The 21,616-nt window shown below is 59.9% G+C and overlaps 1 protein-coding gene across 1 annotated transcript; it reads right to left on the reverse strand.

Annotated features, from left to right (window-relative positions):
- Window positions 1-726: 726 nt before the first annotated feature.
- CUEDC1 (CUE domain containing 1) lies at window positions 727-21,587 on the reverse strand. The gene is made up of 11 exons (XM_064394847.1): window positions 21,462-21,587; window positions 9,584-10,037; window positions 8,982-9,109; window positions 7,980-8,097; window positions 6,450-6,633; window positions 5,802-5,885; window positions 4,950-5,036; window positions 4,458-4,551; window positions 4,263-4,321; window positions 3,891-3,961; window positions 727-3,698 (listed from the first exon to the last, which is right to left on the reverse strand). Exons 2-10 carry the CDS (start codon window positions 9,872-9,874, stop codon window positions 3,894-3,896), a joined length of 1,113 nt encoding a protein of 370 aa, XP_064250917.1. The 5' UTR covers window positions 9,875-10,037; window positions 21,462-21,587; the 3' UTR covers window positions 727-3,698; window positions 3,891-3,893.
- Window positions 21,588-21,616: the final 29 nt, after the last annotated feature.

The raw sequence follows: 21,616 nt of genomic DNA on the forward strand, positions 1-21,616 counted from the left end.
GTGTGTTCCCAGCTCGGTGCATCCCCGCAGCAGCCCCAGCACACAGTGTGACCCCAGCGGGTCCCAGTGTGTGTTCCCAGCACACAGTAAATGTCCCCAGCGGGTCCCAGCGTGTCCCAGCTCGGTGCACAAGCTGCAGCAGCCCCGCTCGCAGCCTGCAGCCTGGCGGAGCAAGGGGGCAGTAAATTTCCACGGCAGACCAGGGCCAGCGGGGATCGCCGGGCTCGGACGTGTCCAGCCCCATCCCCATCCCCAGGCAGCCCCTGGGAAGCAGAGCCCTGTCCCTGCGAGGAGAGCAATTCCAGAGGGAGCTGCCTCCAGCCTTTCGCTGCTTTTGACATTTAAGGCAATAATGCCCTGACTTTTTACAGGCTTTTCTTTCACAGGGAAGGTTCCCGAGGCTGGGAAGCTCCGATCCTGCCGGGAAATGAAAGCTGGCACAGGACAGGGGGGTTCTGTGCCACCCCTGAAAGTCAGGGGGATGCTCCGTGTGCCCCCCCGCCCTGACACTGCTTCCCCAGGGATGGCTCATGGGTTATTGAGGAAACCACCGGGCACAAATTCAGCCCCATCAGGAGCAGCAAACCAGGGCAGATTTGGGGCGTTTGCATCTGAGAGGCACAGCTGGGGCTGGGCTGGAGCTGCCCCTTCCCTCCCCAGCCCCCTTTCTTTCTTCTTCCCCCTGTAAAGAATAGAAAAATACAGTGTTAAAAAATATACAGCGTGAAGAGTACAACAGGACTTTATTATAGGAATTACTATTAAACATCTTTAAGAAAAAAATCACTTATGGAATAAATTCTAAAATAGCCACACTCACAAACATCACAGATCAGTTTGTTTTGTTCTTTCGAAAGCTTTCTGTAGAGAAACGATACAAACATCACTGAGAATTGTACATTTTTATGTAAGAAATGCATTTCGGCTCCCAAGCCAGGTTTGTGGCCTTTGCACTCCATAGACCTGGTTTTTATTTTTTTACAGGACACAAAAACCCCTCTCCATCTCCATTAAAAAGATGCTTGGTGCCTCCAGGATATTTTGACACGGGCACAGAGTGACATCACCCAGAGGCTGTGCCTGGCCTGGGATGTTTAGGGGCAACGTGTTGGGGGGTGGTGGTGGCCAAGCCGTGCCCAGAGCCCTGTGGTGGCCATGGAGATTTGGTGCAGGACCCCAGCGGGGTCAGAGCCAGCAGGGCTGGGCACTGCCACCCACCTGTCCTGCCTGTCCCCTCCCCGGCTCCCAGCCCCGGCCACCCTTCCTTGCTGTCCCTCTCTCAGTGGGAGCAGAGGGGACGAGCTCAGGCAGAAAGCAGAGCCAGCACGCCTCGGCTGGCTCCCAGAGGTGACCCAGGTGTGACCCAGGTGTCCCTAAAGGAGCAGCCTGGGAGCAGGGACAGTGTCCCCCTCTTTGTCCCGAAGGCAGCGGGGCACAGCACTGCCCTGTGGCCCTGTGCCAGCCCCCCCAGGGAAGCACAACCCATCCCCAGGAGCCAGCCCGTGCCCAGCCCGGCCCTGGGGCCAGCCCGGCTCCGGGATTGCAGAATTCCCTGCCGGTGCTTCCTGCGCTCATGGAAACTTCGCTGGCACAGCAGCCCGCCGTGGCAGAGAGGCGCTGGAATGGTGACGGGCTGATCCGCTTCCAAGTTTGATTTTCTTCCAAATATGCAGAGCTGCTTTGGACTGGGAAGCAGGAACGGCAGCCTCGCAGGGCCCCCAGGGCCAGCGAGGGCAGGCCAGGAGCCTCCTTCTCCCCAGCTCTCTCAGAATGGAAATCCCACCCAGGGACTAAAGGATTTTCCGTTCCCTGATTCCCTGCACCCTGAGCCAGGTGCTCCTCCAGAGCCCCATCCTGCCCTGGGCAGGGCAGCCTGGGGCATCCTGTGCCTTGCAGCACCCCTGGCAGTTGTGCACACCACAGGAGCAGGGGTGCTGCCATGGTGTGGGACACCAGCGTGGCTTGGGGTGGCTTTAACCTGTCACCGTGCTGCCGCGACCCAAGATTGCTCTTCAGTCTTCAAAAGCAAAGGAGAGGACACCAAAACTGGGATGGGCTGGCTGGGGTGGGAATTCTGCTGCTTTATTTTAGGAGCCCAAAGCTTGCTGGCATCCCAGGGTGCTCCCAGCCCACTGCACCTGCCCTGGCCCTCGGCACCCCAGAACTCGTCTGAGCGCCGGTGCTGCAGGAGTTTTGTGCTACAGAGACACCACACAGACCCTGCAGCCCCAGACACCTGGAAGCAGCCCTGCCCCTGGCCAGGACCCAGGAGAAAGCGAAGCTGAGGGGATGCTCCCATCCCCAGCAGGGCTGGAGGGGACGACAGCAGCGCTCAACAGGTGCAGCAGCTGCAGCGCTGCCGGGGGAGGAAATCTGGAAATCTTGGCGTCCACTTCAAAGGCACGCGGGCTCCGCTGGGACTGAAGGAGCCTGCCGGGAGCCAGCGCCTGCAAGGGGGACTTTTGTTACCAAACCCTGCGGAGAGGCAGGGAAAACAGTTGCGTGAGTGTCTGATGGCTGGGGCTTCTGCGTCTGCCGCCTTCACAGCTCCAATCCTGCAACATTTGTGCTGGTTGGCAGGAGGCAGGGAGTGAAACAGGCACGTCTAGAGCCACCTCCTGCATTTGGCAGGGAACGCTGTGCCGATAAAGGAGAAGAAAATGTGCTGGCGGGAGCGAATTCTGACTTTACGCTCGTCACTCATTACTTACACAGCGAAGGAATTTGTTTATGTAATTATTTTTAGCCTGACAGCATCTCCGAGAGCTGCAGGATTCCGGCGCTGCGGGCACGAGGAAGGGGCTCTGCTCCTGCCCCGCACCAAACCCAGCAGTGCCCCCAAGCCCTGGCACAAACCCCGTGCTGAAAGCACCTCCACCAGCCCTGCCAGCCCCTGCCTTGGGCTTTGCCTCTCACCTACAGCAGGGGCATCCCAGGAGCTCCCAGACTCCGGGAGCACCCCCAGCACCCCACACCCGGTGGGAAATGTCCTGCTCCATCAGCGAGGGTGAAACTGGTGTGAAATCCAGCCCTTGGTGCTGCCCCGTGGCACAAAGCTTCCCAACTTCAAGGCAGTTGTAGCAATGCCGAAGGCAAAGGTTTAATTCAAAGTGAAACGCCTAGGAAAAGAAGGCCTTTCCTTTTATAAACAATTTATATTATTTGACTATTACCTGATCTGAACCTCTGCTCATTACTCCTAGCAATAATAGACAACGGCTGTTAGCTTCCCTTTCTGACGTGGTTTTTGTCCCGGTGTGCGCAGAGTGAAGTTACATCAGACCACTACAGATATGTTCAGGAGTGCTCTGGCCAGGCAGGCCCCCGTGGGACGGGATCCTCGTTAGTACGGCTGGTTTCATTCCTCCTGTGCCGCCGACTGGGGCAGCAGGCGGGGCTGCCCTCCCCAGCCTGAGCTCGCTGGCTCCTCCGCAGCCGCTCGCAGCAGCTGCCCGCTTGTTTTTTCCTTTTTTTTTTTCCCTTTTTGGCTGATTTTCTCCATAGGAAAAGTTGTTTTCAAACCACCGGTAAGAAAACGTCGTGCCTCACTTCGATACTTGTACTTCAGAGGAGTACAGCAGCAGAGGGGGAGCAGCCAAAATCTGTGTGATTTGTTGGGTGGGTTTTTCCTTTTTCAGCCATCTCCTGATGAAGCCTCGTGCACGTCCTGTGCCAGCAAGAAACCCCAGAGCTGGGACCTGCAGGGAGGGGAAGGGGAAAGAGAAGAGCACGTGCTGAGCCTCAGCCACACAGTGACAGCAGCCATGGCCACCGATGGGGCTTGTCCCCACCCGGACACTCTCTGGACCCAGCCTAAAGCACTGGCCCGCCCTCCAGCCAGGCTGGGCCACTCACACCCAAGCGATCACCCATCCCCAGGTGCCTCTCACCGGTTACTGCCCTTCCTTCGGCGTCTCCTCCTCCTCCCGGAGCTGCTGCCGCCGTGCTTGGAAATCTTCATCTGGAAGGCAGAGGCAGGCGGGGGCTGCAGCCACCTCCACAGCACGGCCCCGCTCCGGGGAGCAGCCCGGGGGGAGGCAGCCCAGCTTTCCCCAGGGCAGGGGTTCCTTGCTCAGAGAGAGAATCCCCAGGGGGACTTGGGGGGTTTCTCCCAGAGCACATCTGAGAACACTGGGTGGAGGATTTTGGCCCACAGGGGTATTTCTGCCAGGCGTTCACACCCAAGCCAGCCCTGGGGTGATGTGGGGCACCACGGCCCCAGCTGTGCCAAGGCCAGCACAGCCTGGCACAGCACTCCTTACCATATGCATGTCCCTCCACGTCATCGAGGAGATTTGCCGTGGAAGCCGCTGTCCCCATCCTGTGCCCTCCGCTAAGGAAAACCACCTGTGGGGCCAGGATGTGGCCATGGACCACAGCCACCCTTCCCAGCCCACACCCCAGCCACAGAGGAGCCCTTGGGGAGGCCCCCTGCCCCACAGCCCCTTTCAGGATACACCTGGTGCTTCAACAAGTGTTTTCTTTTTGATTTCCTCATCTTGGTCTTCTCGGAGAAGGCTCTGGCGAGTTCAAACAGCTTCTTGCGCGTGGCTGGAAGGAAGCAGCTGGGTGAGGGTCTCACCCAAAACCCCTTCCCACAGCTGCCACGGGCAGGGGAAAGGAGAGGGGCAGGGCCAGGGGTGTGAGAGCCACCCACCCCTGTGGTGATGCCCAGACTCGGAGAGGGAGACAGGGACACCTTGGTCCCTGCTGGGAGGTGCTCATGTTTTCCCCTTTTTCTGGGATTTTCATGACCTTCCTTACCCACCCCTCCCAGTGTCCCCAGCTGGGGCCACCCAAGGACCTGGGTCTAGTTTGTGGTGGGAAAAGCAGGCTGTGAGTCCTCAGAGAGAGGATGAGTTAGGGAGAGTGCCAGGTACCCTGCCCACCCCACTCCCACTGCCCTGCAGCCCTGCCAGGCTGCAGCACGGGCCCTGCCCAGCACTCACACTTCCCCATGTGTTTGAGCTTGTCTCGGAATAAGGCATCGTCGGACACGGCCCCGGCCTCGCTGGGTCCAGAGGGAGCTCCCTCACCTGCAAGGCAAACACTGCTCACACGAGGGCCTGAGGGGCTGGGACTTCCAACTCCAGCAGCAGCAAAGGGCAGAGCTGGCCACAGCAGGTGGATGAGGGTGCTGGCTCTGGATGGGGACCCTGTGGGGACACAACCCCTGGGACTGGGAGTGCAGAGCTGTGGGCTGGCAGCACACCCTTACAGGTGCTCAGTGCCAGCACCAGCACCTCCCTGCAGGGTCAGCAGCTCCAAACTCCCCTGGCTCTGACTCTGCTCTGGGTATTGGATGATGCTACCCAGTGGATCAGGAGCAAGCCCAGCTGGGTCAGGGAGCCAGAGACCCCAGAGCCATGTCTCTGTTCCCCAGGTCTGTGAGCCCAGCTGGAGCTCTGCCAGGCTGCCCAGGCTCACCCAGCCCCACACGGGGCCATCGACAGACACCAGCTCTAATTCTGACTCTGGGCAGCTGCTCTGCTCCGAGGTTAATCAGGATTACCCAGAACAGTCATTATGCCTGCAGGCACAATCCTCTGCTCCAGCCCAGGCAGGGAGGGCAGGGATGGATGGAGGCAGGATGCAGGAGCACCTCCACATGGGGAGGGCAGGAGCACCCACCCCCAAGAGCCACCAGCTCCTCTCCCGTGCTGGGAGGGCAGCAGGGAGGGATCAGCCATTTCCTCCCTCCACAGCCACTCTGGAGGCAGCTGGGCAGAGGGATGGGAATGCAGGGGCTGTGGGGGGTCCTGCTGTGCAGAGACAATGCTCATGGGGGTCTTGGAAGTTACCTGATAATATGGAGGAGAAACCAAAGTCGTTGCTGACAGCAACACCAGTCGACTTGGATTTTTTTGACTCATATTTCAATCGATCTGAAACACAAAAAGCGCAGCGCCCGCTCGATCAGACCCTCGAGGCAGAGCACATGGCTCTGCTCCCCTCTCCCCTCACAGCCCCGTGGCTGCTGAGGGACAGGCTGCTGGCAAGGGAGGCAGCTGGGGCTTTGCTTCTGCACAGACACCACAAGCACTGTGGTGGGAGCCCGCAGCAGCAGAGGAACTGCCCACCCACCACAAGCACACGACGGGCACAGCCGTGGTTTTCCTGCCACCTGCAGTGACGGTGCTGCCAGGACCCTGCAGAGCACCACTGACAGGGCTGGGGAGGGCTCAGAGCCCATTTCCAAAGCTCCTTGCTATGGATTCTGGGCTCTGCCAGGGATGCTGCGGAGGGGTGGGCAGGGGGAGGAGAGCAGGGGTCCAGGGAGCAGCCCACCCCTGCGGGCAGCTCAGACCCCCAGCCCCAGCCTGGCCACGTCTGGTACTGGCTCTGCTTTGGCACAAGCCCTGATCCCACGGGCAGGGCACTGCTGCCAGCAGCCAGAGTCACAGCAGGGCACGCGTCCAAAAAGCAGAAGTTTCTGAAGGCCCTTTCACCTCTCTCCAGGGCGAGAAGGAAATCCCGGTTCCTCTGGAGCTCCTTCATGAACTCCTCGTTCTGCAGGAAGAGCGCGATCCGCTCGTCCTCCAGGTACTGCTTCCATCGGCGCTCCTGCTCCAGCGAGCCCTGGCCCCGTGGCACCAGCCCCCGTGGCACGGGCTGCCGGCACCCGGGGGAGCCCTGGGGAGGCAAACGTGGCTCACCGTGGGTGCTGCTCTCGGGGGTCCCTGCAGCAGCACCTCGGGCTTTTCTGCCCCTCTGTAACACCCCAGCCCCGATGGGCACCGAGTGCTGCCCCCAGAGGGGTCCCTCCCTCCTCTGCCCCACAGCCCAGGGTAAAAGGGACAAGGGGGACAGGGCATCACTGCCTCTGCCCCTTGGGAAGGGGGACAGGGCAGGGGGGACGCACATCCCACGTGGGAACCTTTTGGAGCTCCTTTGGCAGAGCACAGGCTGGCAGGGATTTTTAACTTTATGGCTGTGCCATAGCAGAGGTATAAAGTTGTGGAGGTACGAGAAGGGTCTCAGCAGCATGGCTGCTTTATCTCTCATCTCAAAGAGCAGAGTCTGCAGTGTCCTGCTGACAAACGCCTCACACCTGGGGAGCAGCACAGCCGCACGCTGCGGCACAGCCTCGTCCCTGCCTACAATATTTATCTGATTTGTAGCTGCTCCCAGAGAGCCATAAAAAGCAAAAGCACACAATTACTGGGGAAAGAAAAGGGCAGCTGCTCCTCTCCTCCCCCTGAGCCCAAATGAATTGGCACGCTCCTATTCCCAGAAAGGTAATAGAGCCCGTGCAGCTCAACTTGCAGGGCAATCATTCATGAAAACGTGGCAGGCTGCCTTTGGAGACAAAACGAGAGCGAGGAGCAGGGTGCCTGCAGTCCCCCAGCCCTCTCCATGCCAGGAGGGTGCTGGATCCATTTAGGGGTTCCTGTGTTAGCAAAGGGCCGAGGGATGCCCCACATTGTGCCTGGAGCTGAGCAGGATGCCCAGCATGTGTTGGGCATCCCATGTTGTTCCCCATGGGATGCTGCCCATTGCCTGCCCTGCTGCTGGCACCCAAACCTTGTGGCTTAAAACAATCATGGAGCACATGTGGACTCTGATTCCCCAGGGGCAAATCCTCAGGTTTGCACTGTTTCCCACCCAAATTCCACTGCAGCAGCCCTCAAGTGCCCTGGCAGTGCTGCTCTCCTTAGGAGCATTACTGGTCCTGCTGTTCCTCACCAGGGCAGCAGGCAAGATTTTCAAATAATTGCAAATATTAGATGCTTATGGCAAGTGGCATTTCTGGCACTAATCACTGGGATAATGCAGGAAAAATATCTAAGCTTTGCTGAGATCTCTTTCACCCCTTGCCCACTTCAGTCTCTTGAACAGGACACGCTCCAAAACTTTCGGGCTAGTCCACACCTGGTGCCCAGATGTGCTGATGCTGCAGGCTCAGGGTGGCTGAGGACTGGGATGGTGCCCATGCCACCGCACGGGGCAGGCTGGAAGGGGTGGGTGGCCACACTCACCTGTGTGCCAGCTGTCTGCTGGGGCAGGATGCGCAGGAAGTCCTCGGGGAGGTTGCCCAGCAGCGGCGGGTTCCAGTTCCTGTAGTGCACGGAGCTGCCAGGGCCGGGCACGTCCGTCCTGCAGGGCAACACAGCTCAGGAGAAACCCACCAACACCTGCTGTGGCAGCGTGGCACAGGGCCTGGCACAGCAGAGCCTGTCACAGCAAGGCCTGGCACAGCAGAGCCTGAAACAGCAGAGCCTGCCCAGCTCCACCAGCAGTCCTGGAAACACCAAAACCCCAGCACATCCTCAAACCTCCAATGTTACTATCAGCTCTGGAGAGTGAAAGCTTTCCTAGGGGTTTGGAGTATCTGTGAGCTGTATTTCAAGCCCTGCCCTGCAAGTCTGCACGCTGGGTTTTCCTTCTCCCTCGTTTCACTCAGACTCCCAAAGCCCAGCCCGGTGGAGCCCCAGCACTGCAGGGATTTGCCCCCGAAGCTGACAAACGTCTCTCACCCAGTGTCACCCCCAGCCTGCACAGAGGGCAGGGGCTGGCACAGAGGTGCCCAGGGCTCACACCTGCTGCCCCACAGCCCCACAGCTACAGCCAGAGCAGTGCTGCCAGGGGCCAAGTGAGAGCCAGCCGAGGTGTGTGTGAGGAGCCGGGGCGGGGCTGCCCAGCACCTGGTGTTTTCCAGCAGCAGCAGAGAGTGCTCCCGCCCCCAGAGCTGATTTTTGCCATTCCACACGCTGCCAGAGCGGCTTTCCGGCCCCTCAGCTGTTCGTGTGTCAGACCCTCACAGGGATTTTTGAGGCAGCTGTGAGCTTCATTCATCTCCCTCGGCTTTGTCTCACTGGACCCTATAAGGAGCAGGGCCAGAGGGCTGTGCCAGGGCCAGCTGACACAGCATGACCCCCTGTGCTGGCACAGGTGCCCAGGAGCAGGGGCTGCTGACACTGCCTGACCCCCATGCTGGCACAGGTGCCCAGGAGCGGGGGCTCTGTGGGGCTGGGGCTCACCTGGGCGGGGGCGTGGGTGGGGCGCGGGGGTAGCGGCTGCCCAAGGCCTGGCTCTCGTAGGCAGGAGGAGAGTACACAGGAGGGGGCTCCTCGTCCGAGCTGTCCGGCTCCAGGGTCCGCTCCAAGATCTGCAGGTGAGAGGATGGGGTGAGGGCAGGACAGGGAGGTGCTCCCCAGCGGCCACAGCCCCGCGTGCAGCAGCAAAACAGGCAGGGCACAGGCTGAATGCTGCTGCAGAGGATGGGGCAGCCTGCTGGCACTGGGCCTCCTGCACCCAGGGGGGGTTGGTGCAGTTTGGAGATACTGATTTCAAGGGAAGAGAGTGGCTGAGCCTATCCTTGGTGCACACAGCCCCGGGGAGTCTCTCTGACAGCAGCAGAAGGGTCTCTGTTGGGTTTTGGGGTGAGGGAGAACACTTGGCTCAAGCCTGAAGCACTGCCCAAGACAATCTTTGGTGTAGCAGCCCAGCTGATCTGGGCACTCTGCCTGCCTGCAGCAGTTGAGCAGCACCGTGCCCAGGCAGGAGGAGGCAGGATGAGACTGCTGTGCCCACGGATGGCGACCCAGCCCTGGAAGGCAGAGCCCAGAGCCCCAGGCAGTACCTCGGGGGGGATGCTGTCCTCCGAGTCCGAGCTGTCGTCACAGCCGCTGCCGTCCAGGTTCATCTGCAGCAGCTGGTCGATGGTGGCGTCCACGGCGCCGTTGTTGGCTCTCAAGACGCACTCGATGATGTCGTAGTCCATGTTGGGGAACATGGTCTTGAAGTCCTCCATGGCCTGGTTGAACTCCAGGCGCCGCACCTGCCTGGCGGGGCGGCTGTTGTTGAGCTCCTGGGCGGAGGAGCCGCCGCGGGAGCCGCCGCTGCTGCTGCTCCGGCGGAACAGGCTCGTCATGGCTGCGGGGGCTCGGTGCCCGCGTCCCGGCCGTGCCCGTGCCCCTCCTCACGGGGGGCTGCCCCGGCTGCCAGCCGGGACCATGGGTGGGCGGCGGGGGTCCCGCTCCCCGCGGCCGGCGGCTCCGCGCGTCAGCCCCCGGCGCACGGCTGCATCCTCCCACCTGCGGAGGGGACACAGAGTCACCCGGGGCAGCACCCAGGGCAGCACCCAGGGCAGCACCCAGGGGCAGCACCCAGGGGCTCCCCTGTCTCAGCAGGGGACAGTTGGTTCCGTTCCACCCATCCTCGTGGGACTGAGCCATCCCTGCAGCCGGCCTGCACGTGCCGTGCCAGGAGCTGTAGCGGCAAAATGCAAGGCAAGAAAAGTGGCATTACTTCCACTGCTCAGGGCTGCCCAGATTTAACGTTTCCAGGTTTGACGTGTATTTATAAACACAGTAAAATCACTCTTAAAATAAAACATGGAGTCGGCTCCATGAGAGTGTCAGAGCAGGGGGCTAAAATGCTCGGCAGCACGGCAAATCGACCTTTTGGAAAAGCTACCAAATCCAAGATTAACATTCACTTTAAAACCATAAACAGATTATACAGCTACTGCTTCTCGTTTGAAAATGCAGGGCCAAATTCAGTTCTGGATTAACTCCACTGTTTGAAACAGAATTACCCCAAGAACACTTTTGATCCATAATATCATTTTCAAAGGCTTTTTCCTAAGCGCAGGCAGAGAGTTCAGGATAACTGTCCCTAAATGGTATTTAATGCAGAAGAACGTGCCAAGCACATTTCTTAGCAAAATGGTATAATCAGATTCCAAGCCATTAAGAGAAGCAGTCACCTCTGAAGGTCACCTGGGCTCTCCCCTGCCCAGCAAGACCATGTGTGACAGCCACGTCCCCAGTGCTCAGCCCCTGTGCCAGCCACAGCCCCGAGCTGCTCCAAGGGGCTTCCAGAGGCTGCTGAGAACAAAACACACTTGCAATAGATGAGGAACTCAGCAGGAGCTCGGGGAGAAGCTCACGTTTTGCCCCACTGCTAATTTACCCCACCTTCATCCCCAGGGACAGCGCTGCTCTGACTCGGTACCAGAGGAATCACAGGGATGATTCCTGCTCCAGGCACGCTCTGCTCTCCTTCCCTGGCTTTTGTGTAATCCTGGAAGCATTTGCACCAGTCACCAGGGGCCATCCAGTGCCACCTCCCCGTGGCATTGGCTCCCAGGCAGGACAGGACCCAGGGAAAAGCAGCAGCAGAATCACTGTTGGGCACAGGGGGCCATTTCCAAACAGCACCAGGAGCCCCCAGCTCGCTCCTGCTCACTCATTACATCCATTTAACTGGTCACTCAGCCAGGAACTGCCTCCATCCCAGAGATTCTCAGTGCCCAGGATGAGCTTGCCAGGAGCCAGGCATGGAGAGCGCAGTGCGAGCAGAGCAGGAACGATTCCGACAGCTCTGCCCGGCTCTATTCACCGAGGACAAATAAATCCACTGGAGTCAATTAATAAAACACTGCTGCTGCTTCCTCCTCCACTCCCCTGACTCACTCCAGCGAAGAGCCAGCATTGTTCACACCTCTGGAATTATACTTTAATTGCAATATTGCATGGCTGGTTTAGTCACGTATTAAATTGAGTTGTAACACATTCACAGGGTACACACCTCCTTACAAGATCTGGCTACTCCAAGAGGATGGGGAATGAGCCTGGACACCCACGGGAACACAGCCTGTGCTGGATACACACACACCATCCACGGATGGAGATCCGAGCTTCTGTGCAGAACAAGAATGGTGTGCTAGCCCTAAACCTCCAACAGCAAAATAACCCCCCAAAATCAGGTGGAATTCTCCAGATCTCCATAAAGTAACTGAAGTACCTGGGCTGGGGAACCTTTGTCTCCCAGCATTTGGCCTTTGAGTGTGTATTTAAAGGCTTCCCTGTAACCATGAGGGCCAGGGCTGTGCCAGGCACGGGCAAACCCCCTGCCAGCCCTCTGGGGAGGTGTTAGTCAACACTGCACTGGGACAGCTCCCTGCAAGTGCTGGATAGTGGCACTGAGCACAGCAACCTGCTGAGCCATGGAAATCTTCTGGTCAGAAGATGAACAAAATCAGGGATGGAGACAAGATATTTTACACCAGAGAGGCTCCGCTGCACATGCGGCTTCAAACAGTCCCAAGGGAATGTGTTGGGACCTTCCCTGCCCTGAGATACCCCCCAGGAATTCGGGGCTGGCAGGGGCCACACAGACCAGGGCACTTCACATGCTCTGAAGGCTTTTAAACCCATTTTGCAAAGTCCAGCTGCTAATCCAAAGAAATGCAAATCACTACGTCAGCACGAGTTAAAATCCAGGGAAAAGCAAGTGGAGTTGATTTAAAAGACCAACAGGTAGCTGCATCCTGAGATCCTCCCCAGCCCCTGCTGTCTGCAGCAGTGTCCAGCTGAGCAGTGGGAGGGCAGCAGGACCCTGGTGGCAGCTGGGCAAGGGGCTCAACGTGTTCCTGGCCCTTATTTCTGTCATGTCACCGAGGGGCTGGGAAGATGCCAGGAAAAGCAAAATCCTTTGGATTTCCCAAAAAGGAAAGAAGAAGTTGAGTCAGCCCTCACTCGGGGCACAGGCTGGGCCCCTCTGCCCTCCTGCCCCACGTGCAGAACCAGGCTGGCATCACTCCTTCCTCCTGCCTGACCAGCCTTCCTCCTGCCTGGCAGCAGCTCCTGCCCTGTTATCAGCAGAAGGCCCCTGAATGCTGTTATCCATCCTCAAACCCAGCACAGGCATAATCCCTGGCCCTTCTGCTGTGCCCATCACAGGAGGAGCTTAAAGGCTTTGCAAGCCCCTGGTCTGAGTGTCCCTGTCCCACAGGTCGCAGAGAGCAGGGGCACTGCTGTGGCTGGCACTGCCCTGTGCCCCCTGGCAGCACAGGATAAATCCTCCTGTCCTGGCAGTGCCTGCTCCTGGCTCACCCAGCTGGGCCACCTCAGCACGCAGCAGTGGTGGCTCTCCTGGCACTCTGTGCCACAGGTGATGTCCTGTGCCAGGCTGGGGCCAGGCACAGAGCCAGCACTGGGGCAGGAAGGGCTGCCACAATGCCACAACCACACCAGCTTTTATCCAGGTGCCTCCACAGGCTGGCACGGGACTGGCACTGAAAATGCTGTTTGGTGTCACTGCGCTGCCAGGACAGCACAGGACACTTTCCCACACACCTCCAGAACTGCTGTCTCACTGCACACTGTGCTCAGGCACTGGCACAGCTTTGGCTGCCCTTGGCTCACCACTCAAACCCATAAAATACAACAAACACAAGCTGGCTGTGGGGGGCAGCTCCCCCTGCCAGCCCTGGGTTCACCCTGCTCTTCTGCCACCCAGGCTGCCAGTGACTTGCACAATTCAGAGCCACCTCTGCCAGAGCCAAGGACAAGAGCAGAGGCAGAATGCCTCAGCCAGGCTCCTGGGGAGGGATAATGCTCACAGCCTGGCAGGAACATCTCCTGTGCCCCGGGCATCCTGCCTGGGCACGGCTGCTCTCACCCACCCTGGCAGCAGGCACTCTGCACCTCCCAAAAATGGGCTTTTCCATGGAGGGACGGCCTGAGGGGAAGCTCTGGAGAGGCTCAGCCAGCCTCAGCTGCCCGGGCAGAGCAGCTGGATAATCCCAGGGGTCGGTGTGAGCGGAATGTGGCGCTGCAAGCAGCACAGCCCCACCGGGGGAGCCAGCAGCTGGAAAAGCACTGGGACTGATGGCTCACAGCCCTCCCTGCTCAGGGACAGCCTTGGCACCGAGTGCAGACCAGAATATTCCCTTCCCCAGTGTCTGCTGCGGCTCAGACAGCAGATGGGACTGCTCAAACGCTGCCCAGCCCCTTCTCCCCTGCTACTGCCACGCTGTGCTCATGGATCCCCCCTGAAAACAGAGCAGCCAGGACCCCCCTGTGCAGCCAGGACAGGGCTGACACCAGCGAGTGTGACTGCACTCCCCAGCCCGTGGTGGCTGCAAGCCCAGGCCTGTGGTGCCTCAGCTGGGGATGCAGAACAGACGTGCAGAAGCATTTCCGTGCACAGAATTATTTGGAGAGAAGGGCTGAGATCTCCCCCAGTTCCTGGAGGGAAGACTCTTGGAAGAAGTCTCAGAACTCAAGGATGTTAATCTAGAAGTAATGGCTCTGTCCAGAGCAGATGTGCTGAGTGCTGCTGCAGCCAGGCCCCTGCAAGGGGATTGCTCAATGTGGGAACAAGTCTGGGAACGTGACTGCTCAGCAGCTGCAGGTGTGACTGTAACAGGACTGAAATTGGGATGGAAAGTGTATGATCAGGAACAGAAATTATGCATTCTCTACCACCAAACATGCCAAGGATGCGCAGGATGGGCCCCTACCAGTCTCTCCTAAATCCCCTTGTCACCTTTTCTCTGCCTCAGGGGATGCTGTGCACCCCTCCTGGGCCCACAGCCTGGGAAAATTGCTCTGAGCAAATCCTTTTTCATGGAAACAAATAAGCACCTGAGGATCTCCTTTAATACTTGTTCTACCGAGTATTAAAATGGCTGGGTTTAAGCCCTTTTCAAAAGCAGAAGCAAGCAGGGAGGCGAGCACAAGGAAGCCCTGCTGGGGAACCTGTGCAGCACGTACCTCTCTGCAGCAGGAAATTCCCCTTCTGCTCCCAGGGCAGGTGCAGAGGAACGGGGAGAGCCAGGCAGTGATCCCAACGCGGGCACATCAGCATTCCTGCCCAGGTGGGGAGCCCTGGACACGGCAGCACTCTGAACACTCAGCACCCACCTGGAGGGGATGCACCCACTGCTGTCCCAGCAGAGCCATGCCCTCCCTCCGGACAGATCGATGGGAGCCCTTTGTGAGCCGGCCAGATGTCAGCCCTGCACTGCTCCCAGCTGGCTCCTAAACCACCAAACCCACCCCGCTAAACCCGGGGCACTCAGCTGGGAGCCAGGCAGGGCTGCACCCCAGCACCCACCTTCCCCTGCCAGCGCAGGGCTGCCAGGGGCTCCCGGTGCCCCCGGCGCTCCGTGCCAGGCCGGGCAGAGCCAGCCCTGCCCCTCCTCGGCATTGTGCAGCGCTAATCCCGGCTTTCACACGTTTTCCAAGGCAGGAGCACAGCCCCCGCCCCAAACTAAGCCCACATTAATGAGGCAGCACCAGACCCTCGTCCAAAAGTCGCCTGCCTTTCCAGGCCGCCTTGCGCTGGTTTCATTGAAGGTAATTTGATCTTGGTAGGACGACATTCCTAAAATAGTTGAGGGAATTCAAACATGAAATAAGGTTTCCAGGAAGGGATTAAAAAAAAAATAGGTCAAGCAAGTGTGAGCGATTAAAGTGACCCGGCATCCCTTTGTACGGTTCAGCTGCGACTCTCTTCAACCCTACCTTGCATCAACGTGTAATAAATTAGATCCACGAGGCTGCCCAAAGCAGGGAGGCTGATATAAGATTATTGCAGGAGGTGGCTGGTGTCGCTGACCTTTCCTCCCCTGGCTTTCACCGCCGACATCAAACACAGGGCCCAGCTGAGCCATCAGCTCAGAGCTTTGGAGGCACACAGCACTCCCATGGGACAGCCCCACGCCCATCCCCAGCCTCCTGCCTCAGTTTACCCGTGCCAAGGCTGGCAGGAGGGAAGCTCAGCACCCCGTGGCCGCTGTTGTTGCCCCGGCGCCGGCCGCAGCCGCCGTGCAAAGCCCTCAGGAGCGCCATATGTCACACAAACCCGTCCTGAGCTGCTTATCCCTCTTCTCCCTTTGTGCTCCCAGCTCGGCACAAAAGCTGGGAAGCAGCTGGGAGTGAAAGAAAATAGAAATTCCTGCGGACACAAAGGTGTGTGGCATTCCCTGGGGACTGGCTCAGGGCAGGGCGTGTGGAGGACTCGCTGCTGGGCAGTTTTTGGGTTAGGTTTGGGCAGTCAGTAATAGAGGGGAGTGGGGGAACCCGAACCCAGCTGGGGACAGGGCCGACCCCGCTCCCTGGATAATTAGCATGGCTGATTCCAATTGCTAATTTGCCATTACAGGTCAAGGGTCACAGAAATTAAAGGATAGGAGGGAAAAAGGGAGAAAGAGTAGAGACAGTCCCCTCCCCTCCATCTCTCTGCAGAGCAGGAACATACTGGAGTGGACTGGGATGAGACTGGGCTGACCCTGCCCCAGGATGGTGCACAGGATTTGGCCCTGGGCATCCCACAAAGGCAGGGACAGGCAGGGACAGGCAGGGACAGGCAGGGACAGCAGGGACGGGCAGGGACGGGAAGGGATGGGCAGGGACAGCAGGGACAGGCAGGGACGGGCAGGGACAGCAGGGACACGCAGGGACACGCAGGGACAGGCTGGGCAGAGCAGGCCCAGCCTCCAGCCTCTCCAGGGGCTGCTCTCCTGCCATCAGGGTTTAAGGGCCGTCGCTCACTGCGCAGAGGAAAAATCCCGTATTGATTCACCCCGAGCTCTGGAGCACAGACCGCACGAGTTTCTATGGAAACAAAATTAGTGGAGTAAAACTCTCCCTGCCAGCACACGGTGAATTATTCACCAGGACAGGCCCCTGGCCAGAGGGGCTGCTCAGAAGATTTAAAGGTGATCACAGAGTGGCTGCTGTGATCCCCCTTCCCTCGGGGACCAAACCACAGCCAGGGAGGATGAAAGGCCTTGAGTGTGGTGGGAAGGTCCTGCACCTCCCTCACCACATCCACAGCCTCCAGGGTCCCCAGGGAGAGGAGGAGGGCTTCCCCCATCCCAGCCCCTTGCACCACAGCAGTAATGCAGGGCACAAAGTGTCACTGCCTGATGTCCACCTGCCATGCACCGGCCACCCCGTGGTCACCCATCCACCCCTGACAGCCAGGGTGAGCCTGAGGGCAGCACTGGGCACAGCCCAGCTCCTCCCACAGAGCCAGAAAGAAAGGGACTACTGGAACACAAACAGAGGAGGGTTTTTCATGAGTCACTAAGCCATATGGAGGATACAAGCTACCCCAGGAAAGTGCCGAGCCAACAACCCAGAGCTGCCGTCCCCACGCTGTCCTGGGACAGTGTCACACTGTCATTGTCCTCCCTCGTGCTGGGTGACATTGCTCAGCAGAGGAGAACCTGCTTGAAAGGCTACACCTCACCAGGGACAGGTATTTAATTAAGGCCCCACGTCAGGCCCCTCCTGCCAACCAGCACAGGCTGCTCCATCCTGGCACAACCCAGACTGTGGGGTGGAGAAAAGCCCTGAGAGGAGGAATGTTGAGTCTGCTTCATCACAGCACATCACAGAAATTACACGGGACACCAACCTGGATGATGAAGGCCAGCCAAGGCTCAGAGAAACTCTCAGTGTCCTCAGCAGCAGAGTCACTCCTGTGCCAGCACAGCTCTGGGTAGCAAAGGGACCCAGACCCCAGCAGTGGCTCTGCTTGTTGCCCCCTTTGCAACAGCCACCACAACAGGTCATGATCTTCTTCAAAATCCAATCTTGCTTCTCTTTCATTAATTTTAAGTTTGCATGACTAATTCAGGTACAGCCCATCCCAGCTGATTTGCACTGATGCTGGCAATCACCAGCCAGGGAGGGTAAAAGCCACAAGGATTGCAGAAGGAACAGTTTAGGCTCCAGGAGCTGGGAATCCTCCCCAGAGACTGTCCCCATCCCCACTGCTGCCTGAATGGCCCCAGCACGTGCTCGCAGTGAGCCATCTCCACTTGCTGGAGATGATCTCCCTGTTTCCCCTGCTCAGCCCTGCTTTCCTGTGCCAAGGACAGGGCCAGCTCCCTGCTGCAGTTTGTGTGCCCATCGGCGTGTGCCTTCCCTGGGGGAGGGACAGCCAGGCCAGGGATCGACCAGCTGTCAGGCAGAAGGAAGAAATACCACTTCCAGGAGTCAGAGCTCATTTCCCAGCAATAAAAGCAGGCTGGAGCTGGAGAAATGTACCACTAATGGGGATGCACATCCCACACCACTCCAGCCGCCGGCAGGAAAGTACCCAGGGGCTGTAGCTTGGAAAACTGAAAGCCATCAACAAGGCTTGGTTTTAAGAGGCACAGCTGTAGATTAGGCCCAGATCAGGGCACAAAGGATCTGCCACTCCCCACATGGATTATTGCTGTGGATGATGCCCTCCATGTGCCAGTCGTGGCTCCTGGCTCTGAGCTATGGCTCCTCCAGCAGATGGCAAAGAAAACCTTACTGCTTCCTGCCAGGGAGGGGAATGGCTCAGATCAGCATCACCCTTCACTGCTCCACTCTCCCTCCTCCTCAGCCCCATTATCCCTGCTCTGGGGACCCAGGAAGAGCCAGCATCTGCAGTGCTTGTAATGCCACCTGGAAAGGAAGACCTGGAGAGTTTGTGCTTCCTGGAGTTATAGTGGGTGCATTTTATCTCCTTTCCCACCTTTTCTCAGTGTGCTTTGGTGGGCAGGGTCCTCCCTGCCAAGTGGGCAGCCTGCCTTGCCTCTGCCAGGCTGACATCCCCCAGGCAGGGGTGTGGGACAGTGCTACCACCCCAAAACAACCCCCGGGGAGCCAGGCAGACCCCAGGGGCTGGGACAGTCCCGGCAAGGCAGCCACCGTGGGTTTGAAGGCACACTTGTTTGTTTGTTTGTCGCTGGGCAACAGAGGGGATGGAAAAAATGTCAATGTCATATTGTCACCTATGAGTCACCACTCAGCACGGGTCGAGATGCCCCGGTCCTGCCCCAGGAGCGTGGGGAGACCAGAAAAGGGCCTGAGGCACCCCAAAAGCAGCTCACCCCTGCTCTCTCTGCCTGCCTGGGCCTGCTCTGACACCTTCCCCATCCCCACGGATGGGGACTGGGCACATCAGTGGCCCGGGGACATCGGGGGGCTCAGGGGCGACTTTCGGAGCCCTGGAAGGCGAGGCAGGAATCTGCATTCCTATTTGCATTTCCTAATTGCGCCTGCGGGTTTCCTGGGGCAGCGGCCGCCTCTGGTTTCCATGGCAGGTTTTGTGCAGACCTGGAGAACCGAGGGAGGCACAAAGAGGCCACAATGGACCTGCCACTCACCCGCATCAAAGGCGGCCGGGGGCAGCGCAGCCCGGCCCCCCGGCACCCCCAGCTCCGGGGGACCCCGGGCCAGGGGGCCAGGGTGGCTGGTGGCCCATGCACTGGGACAGCCGTGGGGACACAGGAGTGCAGCCACAGCCGCTGGGGCAGCTGCTCGGAAGTGGTGCAAGAGCTGGACCCAGATGTTCCCCCTGCTCTCATTTCCTGTTTTTTCGGCCAGCTTTCCACCCAGCTGGGTGGGTTGCTTTCTCCTCCCAGCTTCCCACTCCGTTCAGGGGCTGTCTGGGTCGCTGCTGTGCCCATCCAGCTCCCGTGCTGGCCCCGGGAATGGGCAGAACAGCCAAAACAGACACAGGAAAACCTGGTCCCCACACTGCCAGCCCAGTGCCACTGAGAGTGCCACTGAGCAGAGGTGAGGCTGCAGCCAATGTCCCTCCACCTCCCTGACACGGTGACAGAGATGTTGCCACCACAACAAGAGAGGGACCCATCTCTGCTTCGCACACCTCTGAAAGCCTCTGTGCTGTTATCTCAAAGTTTTTTCTTATTTTATAGTTATCAATTATCATCACCTTGTGCTGCCTCAAAGACTCCCAGCTCTGACCACGAGCCCACCCACAGGGTTAGGGCAGAGCCCCTTCCCACACGTCCCACCTGGGATTTTACCCTCACAGCAGATCCTGACCATGAGTGACCCTCTGATCCCCTCCTGGCTCTCCAGTGCCAGCATCCCCAGCATGCCCTGTTGTCTGTGCCCCCACAGAGGGTGTTGCTGCAGGCAGACAAACTCCAGCACCCGCTGTGAGGATGCTGCTGCTCCCAGGGCTCGGGGCACCACAGCTCCAGTGCCACAGCAAAGCCCCTCAGCCATGCCACCAACGCCGTCAGGTGTCGGCAGGTTTTGTTCATTTTCTTCTCATCTGAAAGCTCTTTTTTCATAAAATGCTGGGAAAGTTCAAACTTTCCCAGGAACTCTGTGGCTGGGAAGAGGGTGGGCACGTTTGACAGAAATGATTTTGGCTGACAGAGGCTCTGGCAGCAGGGCTGTGCACAGGCAGGGATTGGTGCACAAAGCTGTGCCAGCGTCGGGCACACCCTCAGCACGGGGTGCTGGATACTCGGTGGGAAAGGCCACGGGTGCACAGCTACCAGGAGGTGATGGCAGGGTCTCCTGTGCCGTGATAACCACCAAAAACTTCCCACCAAAAGCTTCCCACCACCAGCACCGGGCAATCTGCGCTCCCACAGGGCTCCCCTGGGGTCTCATTGCCCCAGTGCCGTGCTCCCGCCGAGCACTTCCACAGGAAAACCTCTGTGAAAACCACAAGAAGCTTCTCAGCGCAGCAGATGCCGCCTCAGCCTGTGTTCTTGGCGATGGAGGAGGAGGAGGAGGATGTGAGGAAAGCCACAGCTTCCCCAGCCGCAGGGCAAAGCCCCAGCGGCAGCCTCAGGGGTCAGCCCAGGATGGTGGTTCCCCCCTGGAAATCCTTACGGCTCCAGCCCCCGTGTTTGTTGTCAGTGGCAGCAGCAGGAGGAGGTGTGAGGAGGAGGTGCGACTCCACTGCTTTTTAAGAAAATAATAAAAAAGAGCCTTTCCAACCCGCCTGAGAGACAGACGGTGCAGGAGAGCCCTGCTTTGAGCGGTGCACTTGCCTCCTTCTCCATCGCTGTCTGCCCACAACCCACTGGCAGCAATCTCAGCGCTGGACAGGAGCCCCAGGTGAGGATCAGCCTGCCAGGGGGGTGCCCTCCATCCTCACGGAGGATGACAGAGGTGGCTGAGCTGAGCACCCGGTCGGGGGCTCACAAATGACCCTGGTCACGCAGGAGGTGACCACCACGCTGTGGCACACCCTTGGTGCCAATTCCTGCACCAAGCGATGCCCACCCGGCGGGGATGGCGGCGTGCGAGGTGTGCTGCTCCACGGACGCGCACGGGGGACAGGGACGATGTCCAGCAGCGGGAAGCCACCAAACGCACAGCCCCGCTGGCACGGAGGGGAGCGGCGATGCTCCGGGGCTGAGCGGGACGCGGCTCCTGCCCCGGGCCGAGCCGGCCGGCCGCGCCGGGCCCCACCGGGGATGGCCCCTGGTTCACCGGGGATGGCCCCTGGTTCACCGGGGATGGCTCCTGGTTCACCCGGGATAGCCCCTGGTTCACCCGGGACAGCCCCTGGCCCACCCGGGATGCCCCCTTGGCCCCACACCGCCCCGTGGGCTCCGCACGCGGCCCCTCCCGAGCCCGGCGGGCGCGGGGCCCCGCGCAGGCCCGCGGCGGGGCCGAGCAGCCGGAGCAGCGGCGGGGCCGTGCCGGGGCCGCGGCCCCCGGCGCTCGGCTCCGGCCCGGCTCCGGAGGGGCGGCCGGGCCCGGCCGCAACAGGCGCGGCCCCGGCCCCGGCCCCGCCGCTCCGCCCGGGCCCCGGCAGAGGCCGAGCCGGCGGCGGCCCCGCTCCCCGGCAGCCCCGGCGGGGCCCGCGCGGCCCCGGGCCCGACCCGCGCAGGCCGAGCGGCACCGCCCGGCCCGGCCCGGCCCGGCCCGGCGCACAAAGAGCCCCGGCCCGCCCCCCCTTACCGGCGGTCGGCGCCGCGCTGCGGGGGCGGCGGCGGGCGGCTCCAGTCACGCCGGGAACCATGGAAAGGAGCCGGGACGGGAGACGTACGTGGCGGGCGGGCGGGGGCGGCCGTGCCCGGCAGCGGGGGGCGGCGCGGCGGGGCCGGGGCCGGGGC

Source organism: Passer domesticus, chromosome 19 (genome assembly GCF_036417665.1).
Source record: "Passer domesticus isolate bPasDom1 chromosome 19, bPasDom1.hap1, whole genome shotgun sequence".
Lineage (NCBI taxonomy): Eukaryota > Metazoa > Chordata > Aves > Passeriformes > Passeridae > Passer > Passer domesticus.

What these genes read in the sequence shown, in the direction of transcription:
- CUEDC1 (XM_064394847.1), bottom strand. Translation starts at nt 9,874, where the DNA reads ATGACGAGCCTGTTCCGCCGGAGCAGCAGCAGCGGCGGCTCCCGCGGC. An exon ending in GCTCAAACACATGGGGAAGT is followed by an intron (nt 4,552 to 4,949) that starts GTGAGTGCTGGG and finishes GCTTCCTTCCAG; the next exon opens with CCACGCGCAAGAAGCTGTTT. An exon ending in CACTTGTTGAAGCACCAGGT is followed by an intron (nt 4,322 to 4,457) that starts GTATCCTGAAAG and finishes CGGAGGGCACAG; the next exon opens with GATGGGGACAGCGGCTTCCA.